This window comes from Stegostoma tigrinum, chromosome 4 (genome assembly GCF_030684315.1).
Source record: "Stegostoma tigrinum isolate sSteTig4 chromosome 4, sSteTig4.hap1, whole genome shotgun sequence".
Classification (NCBI taxonomy): Eukaryota; Metazoa; Chordata; class Chondrichthyes; order Orectolobiformes; family Stegostomatidae; genus Stegostoma; species Stegostoma tigrinum.
Window position 1 is genome coordinate 1,545,507 of NC_081357.1, and position 8,209 is coordinate 1,553,715.

At 46.0% G+C, this 8,209-nt stretch overlaps 1 protein-coding gene across 7 annotated transcripts in view; it reads left to right on the plus strand.

Moving 5' to 3' along the window:
* The window catches only part of hsp90ab1 (heat shock protein 90, alpha (cytosolic), class B member 1), a 31,121-nt gene extending 23,260 nt beyond the window's left edge, over positions 1-7,861 (plus strand). For all 7 annotated transcript variants that reach the window (XM_059645075.1, XM_059645078.1, XM_059645072.1 and 4 more), the window contains 4 exons: positions 1,186-1,333; positions 5,704-5,972; positions 6,560-6,893; positions 7,489-7,861. In XM_059645075.1, coding sequence (XP_059501058.1) covers positions 1,186-1,333; positions 5,704-5,972; positions 6,560-6,893; positions 7,489-7,595 — 858 coding nt within the window. In that variant the 3' untranslated portion in view covers positions 7,596-7,861. The remainder of the gene's footprint in view (positions 1-1,185; positions 1,334-5,703; positions 5,973-6,559; positions 6,894-7,488) is intronic.
* The last annotated feature ends 348 nt before the right edge of the window (positions 7,862-8,209 follow it).

Genomic DNA, 8,209 nt, shown 5'->3' on the forward strand with positions numbered 1-8,209 from the left:
CAGGCCAATCAGTTTTACTAGCACCTCTTTCCTTGGTGATGTCATGGTGTTCCCATATGTCTGCTGCCCTTTTCCTTCTAGATGAAAATGGCCTTGGGTTTTGGAATGTACTGTCTGAGGAGCTTTGGTGAATTTCTGCAGTACATGTGGTAGATTGATACTCAGTAGGAGCAGTGTGTACTGTGGTGGATGGAGTGAGTGCTTGTGGATGTGGTGCCAATCGAGCAGACTGCTTTGTCTTGGATAGTGTCAAGCTTCTTGAGTGTTGTTGGGGCTGCATCCATCCAGGCAAGTGAAGAATCCATGAAGAAGTAGTCATACCATATTCAGGACAGCTGTAGAACAGTATACTGTGGATTCAACCAGGGATCGGGCTATTTTGAATCTGGTAGTCACTAGGGAACAGTGACCGTAATGCAGACTTTCACATGCAGTTTGAAAATGACAAACTTGAATTGGAAATAAATATTAAACTAAAATTTTGAGGGTAATAACATAAGAATCAGGGTAGTGTGGACTGGGAAAGGAATTCAGAAAATTTGGTTGAGAGGGGACAATGGCAGATACTTAAGAGAATAACCCATAGCTCATTGCAAAGATGCATCCCAGTAAAGGAGGAGAATTTTGGGAATAAGATAACAGGCCATGGTTAACAGGGGGGAGTTACAAATAGTATCAGATTGAAAGGGAAAGAAAAATGCAGTGTGGGAAAGGTTAGTTGTGAGAACAAGGATTTGGGCAAATTTATTGAAACACATCAGAAAAAAGGAAGTGAAAATAAACCAGACTAAAGGTAAATCAGGAAATAACATCAAGATGGGTGACACAAGCTGCTTTAAATGTATGAAGAAAGAGGTGCTAAAATGAACATAGGCCCACTTATATTAAAGTTGAAGAAGTAATAATGCTTAGCCAGGAAACAGCAAAAAGAGTTAAATATTTTGCATCTCATGCAAAATGATAAATAGCTTTTCAAAATACTAAGTTTTTAAGGGAAAAAAGGCAGGGAGAAGAAAGCTTTCATGTAGGAATCAAGGGTTATAAAGGGAATGCAGGAAAGTGGAGTTAAAAATGATCAGATTAGCCATGATTTCATTGGCTTGCTTCTGCTCCCCCACCTTATGGTCTGTGCTTTGTGTTCTGTGTGAGGGTTTAAAAACTTTTTTTCATGTTTTGCTTTTACAGCTTGGTATCCATGAGGATTCTCAGAATCGCAAGAAGCTGTCTGAACTGCTGCGTTATCACACCTCACAATGTGGAGATGAACTCACTCCATTGGCAGACTATGTCTCCCGAATGAAAGAAAACCAGAAAAGTATCTACTATATAACTGGTAAGTTGTAGCTTAGTGCAACCCAGCTGAGTATTTGCAGCCCCTTTGGAAGACAGCATTCTTTCTAACTTTGGTACTGTATTTTGACCACGATTATAAAATAATTCTTCTGCCTATGATCATGACCCCACCCCCGAGCACCATACCATCATCTCCAACACCATTCATGACCTCATCACCTCAGGGGGCCTCCCACCCACAGCCTCCAACCTTATTATTCCCCAACCCCGCACGGCCTGTCTCCATCTCCTTCCCAAAATCCACAAACCTAGTTGACCCATTGTCTCAGCCTGTTCCTTCCCACCGAACTCATCTCCACCTATCTGGACTCCATTTTCTCCCCTTTGCTCCAAGAACTCCCTACCTACGTCCATGACACCACCCACGCCCTCCGCCTCCTCCAGAACTTCCAATTCCCTGGCCCTCAACACCTCATTTTCACCATGGACGTCCAGTCCCTATACACCTGTATTCTGCATGCAGATGGCCTCAAGGCCCTCCGCTTCTTCCTGTCCCGCAGGCCCAACCGGTCCGCCTAGCCGAACTCGTCCTCACCCTCAACAACTTCTCTTTCGATTCCTCCCACTTCCTACAGACAAAGGGGGTGGCCATGGGCCCCAGCTATGCCTGCCTCTTTGTAGGTTACGTGGAACGGTCCCTCTTCCGCACCTACACAGGCCCCAAACCCCACCTCTTCCTCCGTTACGTTGATGACTGTATCGGCACCGCCTCTTGCTCCCCAGAGGAGCTCGAACAGTTCATCCACTTCACCAACACCTTCCACCCCAACCTCAAGTTCACCTGGGCCACCTCCAGCACATCCCTCACCTTCCAGGACACCTCAGTCTCCATCTCAGGCAACCAGCTTGTAACTGATGTCCATTTCAAGCCCACCGACTCCCACAGCTACCTAGAAAACACAACCTCCCACCCACCCTCCTGTAAAAATTCCATCCCCTATTCCCAATTCCTCCGCCTCCGCCGCATCTGCTCCCAAGATGAGGCATTCCACTCCCGCACATCCCAGATGTCCAAGTTCTTCAAGGACCGCAACTTTCCCCCCACAGTGGTCGAGAACGCCCTTGACCGCATTTCCCGCAACACATCCCTCACACCCTGCCCCCGCCACAACCGCCCAAAGAGGATCCCTCTCATTCTCTCACACCACCCCACCAACCTTCGGATACAACGCATCATCCTCTGACACTTCCGCCATCTACAATCCGACCCCACCACCCAAGACATTTTTCCATCCCCACCCTTGACCATTCTCTCCCTGACTCTCTTGTTCGCTCCACACTGCCCTCCAACACCACCACACCCGGCACCTTCCCCTGCAACTGCAGGAAATGCTACGCTTGCCCCCACACCACCTCCCTCGCCCCTATCCCAGGCCCCAAGATGACTTTCCATATTAAGCAGAGGTTCACCTGCACATCTGCCAATATGGTTTACTGTATCCATTGTACCCGGTGTGGCTACCTCTACATTGGGGAAACCAAGCGGAGGCTTGGGGACTGCTTTGCAGAACACCTCCGCTTGGTTCACAATAAACAACTGCACCTCCCAGTCATGAACCATTTCAACTCCCCCTCCCATTTTTTAGACGACATGTCCATCATGGGCCTCCTGCAGTGCCACAATGATGTCACCCGAAGGTTGCAGGATCAGCAACTCATATTCCGCTTGGGAACCCTGCAGCCCGATGGTATCAATGTGGACTTCATCAGCTTCAAAATCTCCCCTTTCCCCACCGCATCCCAAAACCAGCCCAGCTCTTCCCCTGCCCCCACTGCATCCCAAAACCAGCCCAGCCTGTCTCTGCCTCCCTAACCTGTTCTTGCTCTCGCCCATCCCTTCCTCCCACCCCAAGCCGCACCTCCATTTCCTACCTACTAACCTCATCCCACCCCCTTGACCTGTCCGTCCTCCCTGGACTGACCTATCCCCTCCCTACCTCCCCACCTATACTCTCCTCTCCACCTACCTTCTTTTCTCTCCATCTTCGGTCCGCCTCCCCCTCTCTCCCTATTTATTCCAGAACCCTCACCCCATCCCCCTCTCTGATGAAGGGTCTAGGCCCGAAACGTCAGCTTTTGTGCTCCTGAGATGCTGCTTGGCCTGCTGTGTTCATCCAGCTCCACACTTTATTATCTTGGATTCTCCAGCATCTGCAGTTCCCATTATCGCTTCTGCCTATGAGTGGTCAGTTTTGGTTTAATTGTAGTTTGCCTCTGATTTCTGCTGGATATGATGCTAACAGCCTGCTGTTTACATGTTTGATGAGTTCACTGCTATAAAGCTGCATCCTGGGCTGACATCTCCAGTGGTATCTTGTGTTCTTCGTTTTAAACCATGAATCATGGTGCTCCTCTGACACGGACCACCTTCCACCTTCATAAACTTGCTTCATTTTTGAGATGCTGGAGAATTTGAGATAACAAGGTGTAGAGCTGGGTGAACACAGCAAGCCAAGCAGCATCAGAGGAACAGGAAAGCTAACGTTTCAGGCCTAGACCCTTCTTCAGAAAAATCGCTTCATTCCTGGCTGTTTTCATCATGGGGCCAAAGCAGGCTTGTTCTTGCACTTCTTCAGTTCCTGGATGTTTGGGATAGCTTATACATATTGCATCTATTTGGCTAGTGCATTTCCAAATAAATATTGTAACTATGATTTTTACACAATTTTCAGATACAAGCATTTGCTGGGTTTTTTAATCACTAGTACTGAGCAGCACAGGTTACATTCCCATCAGCACTGTTTTCAGTATCTTGAGGCATGCTGGTGATATTAGTCCTTGCTTAGAGTGTGATGCAGAACAAGCCCAGCCTCACAAGTTCAGTCCCTGTACCAGCTGTGGTAATTCAGCAGCTCACTCCTTGTCACATGCTCATGAAATGGTGCCACTTAGACGATGTATAACCAGGATCTCACTTGGAGAGATGCCAGTGGTCCTTGTATGGTCTAGGGCTAATCACTCATGATCAACTTAGTATTTTTTTGAGCTGTTCTATTGTGGTGGTATTCTAGTTCATCTTTACTACCATTCTACTAATGGACACTTCTAACAAATCTGGCATTTTTAATATACCTTTAACATGTCCCAAATACTTGAGTGCAGTGTTACAAAGCAAGAGAGCGTCCTAATTGGTTATGAGTACAGGTACTAAGCCAAGAGCTTAGTCAGAAAGCTCTCTTTCTGAGGTGCATTTTGGAGATTTGGGGAGGGAATTGGAGTTCTCAGCCCAAGCTACTGGGGTTGTGGCTGCCATTGGTGGGAATGCTGCAGGCCAGAATTAGTGAATACCAGTGCTGTGGGGTGAAAGAACTCTCTATGAAGAGTGCAGAGGTTTGAAAATAAGCTCCAGTATTTGATCCAGGCCACCATGAGTAAATCAGTGCAGGCGCGAAGGGTGAACACAACATGGATAGCACTGTTCTGGATGGTGATATCTATACAACTTAGTTTGTGATTAGGCAACAAAATATAAAATCTCTAAGTTTTCTGATTACACAAAGCTGGGGAGTGAACTGTGAGGAGGATGTAGAGATCCTTCATTCTGATTTGGAAAGGCTGAGTGAATAGACAAATGCATGGCAGATGCAGTATACTCTGGATGAATGTGACATTATCAACTTTGGTAACAAATAGGAGGGCAGATTATGATCTGAATGATGATGGGATTGGGAAGGTGGGAGGTGTAATGTGACCTGGGTGTCCTTATACACCAGTTGCTGAAAGTAAGCATGCAGGTGCAGCAGGAGGTGAAGAAGGTAAGTGGGATGTTGGCATCCATTGCGAGAGGATTTGAGTACAGGAGCAGGGATGTCTTGCTGCAGTTATACAGGGCCTTAGTGAGACCATACCTGGAGTACTGTGTGCTGTTTGGTCTCCTTTATCTGAGGATGGATGTTCTGGCATTACCAGACTGATTACAGGGATGGCAGCACTGATGTATGAAGAGGGAGTGGATTGGTTAGGACTATATTCACTGGAATTTAGAATGCAGGAAGAGTGTTCCCAATGACTGGGGAGTTTAGAATGGGCGGGGGGGGGGGCATTGTTTAAGGATATGGGGTAAGCCGTTTAACATTGAGGAGAAGCATCTCACCCATAGTGGTGAGCCTGTTGAATTTACTACCAGTGGTTGAGGCCAAAACACTTTGGGGGGAAAAAAAACTGTAGTTCTTTGGGTTTAAAGGGAGGAAGGGAAGAAAGCAGAAATAGGGGTGCCCACAGCAGTCAGTGTCACAGGTTCTAGAGGCTAGGACTATAGGACAAGTTGTCATGGCTCTAGAATAACCTATTGAGCAATTCCATCCCCATGTAGGTAAGTAAGACTGCGTATATCATTTCCTTTTCCTTCAGGTGAAAGCAAAGATCAAGTAGCTAACTCTGCCTTTGTGGAGCGTGTGAGGAAGCGGGGCTTTGAGGTGGTTTACATGACTGAGCCGATCGATGAATACTGTGTGCAGCAGCTGAAGGAGTTTGATGGTAAGCAGCTTGTCTCCGTCACAAAGGAGGGCCTTGAACTGCCTGAGGATGAGGAGGAGAAGAAGAAGCGTGAAGAAGACCGGGCCAAGTTTGACAACTTGTGCAAGCTCATGAAGGAGATCCTGGACAAGAAGGTGGAGAAGGTAAAGCTTTTTTCTGTGAGCAGCATTTGGGGATAATTTTTTTATTTGACTCGTGCCCTGTGCCATGTGTTGCTGGCCTCATCTGTCTGGTGTTTTCACCAGTTAAGATCTTCAGTTATCTCTCTCACTTATGCTGGAAGTACCTAAATTTAATTGCTGGTACAGATGTAAACTGTGCGGAAATTGTAATCAAATTATTTGATTTGGGAGAGAGAATTGAAATAGGCCTCATTGCCCAGTAACTCCTGGATAGTGTTTCCTCAAACTGGTTATTAACATTAAACTCTGAAAGAACTGCGTATGCTGTAAAGCAGGAACAAAAAGAAAAGTTGCTGGGAAAGCTCAGCAGGCCTGGCAGCATCTGTGGAGAGAAATCAGAGTTAATGTTTTGGATCCAACTCTGCGAAAGGGTCACTAAACCTGAAATGTAAACTTAGGACAATTCCTTGGCAAAGTGGAGACCCTTGGGAATTGTTAGTATTGTTCAGGGGGATACCAGCAGATGATTTACAACCTTGTTTAGCAGCAGCTATTAACTGCAGAAGCAATGTAAAATTGATATGTTTACTTTCTTCCCCGGTCTCCAGGTGACTGTTTCCAACCGCCTTGTATCGTCCCCATGCTGTATTGTGACCAGCACCTATGGCTGGACTGCAAACATGGAGAGGATCATGAAGGCTCAGGCTTTGCGAGACAACTCAACCATGGGTTACATGATGGCCAAGAAGCATCTGGAGATAAACCCTGACCACCCAATTGTGAACACCCTGAGGCAGAAGGCTGAGGCAGACAAGAATGACAAAGCTGTGAAGGACCTTGTGATCTTGCTGTTTGAGACTGCGCTTTTATCCTCAGGGTTCTCATTGGATGATCCTCAAACACATTCAAACCGTATCTACCGAATGATCAAGCTGGGTCTTGGTAAGTGGCTGTGAGTAAGTGGTTGAATCAGTTTACCGCCATGTTAGCTGTGGTTCACAGGAGATTGAAGCAACCTCTGTTGCAACTCCCCAGTAATCATTTTGATAGATGGTGCTGGTCTACCCCTGTCCACTGAGGTACTTAACCATCAAATCAGCTTACAACACAAGCTAGGATAGGGCAGTCCTGAGCAGCTGCCCTGGGAATTGAATCTGTTTCTGTGGTCTGTTGGCCTGAATAAGTTTTCCCCAAAGTTAGTTCCTGATAAAGCAGTGTTGGCTTTCAGATGGTGTTCCATCTCTGCTTTCAAGTGAAATATACTGGTACTTAGGCTAGAGGGAGGAGGGCTAGTGCATTGCTGAGTGTGTGTGCTTGAGGAGTCACAGAAAACCATTGTTGGAGGATCTGGATGTTGTGTATGTAGAGGTTGTGGACCCTTCTTCCTCTGGTCCCTACCTGAAACGCCAACTTTCTGTTCCACTGATGCTGCCCGACCTGCTGTGCTCCTCCAGCTCCTCGCTCTGTTATCTCTGGTACTTAGGCTGATGGCATTTGACATTTTGCAAAGATGTTAAATTTGTTTGTTTTTTGAAAGGCATTGATGATGAGGGATCGTTGGAAGAGACCAGCCCACAGGCTGTTGAAGAAATCCCACCTCTAGAGGGAGATGAAGATGCATCCCGCATGGAGGAAGTGGATTGAAGCTGCTCTTTTGCTTTGCTGTATTTGGCCTTGGTGTATTCAATTTGGACTGCTGTATTTAATTTGGACTGTTGTGCAGTATATGTAAAGTAATTATCTGATTGGATTCATACAGATTGGGCTTGGTTCCTTTTTGGAGGAACGAGCCTTGCACTTCAGCCATTATCAGATGTTATGTCCTTTTTTTTATTTTTAAAATGCATGTAATTTTTACTTTTACAGCTAAGTTCTGTAAAATAAAATCCAAAACCACTGGTGCAAATGCGGATCTGGTTGTGTTGAAAAGTTATTGAACAATTTTTAATGACTAAAGTTTCCATTCACTCCAAATCCACTGCAATTCAAATTGTGTTTCTCCTGTCTGCTATAGTCTGATTGGGAATTTTCAGTCCGGGCTGAATTTTGTGAAGTTGAACTACAGACATGGCTAATGAGCAAAATATTTAGTTGTGATGGCTGTTAACAGCTGATCATTTATTCTAGTTCACTATCTACCCTGGGAAACTGTTTGCAGCATCAACTTGATTTGAGCCCTCTTCAAATGAGATCACTTCTGAACTAGAGAATTGTGCTCATTTTACTCTGTCTCTCCTCCTAGAGCAAGGTTCTGACTG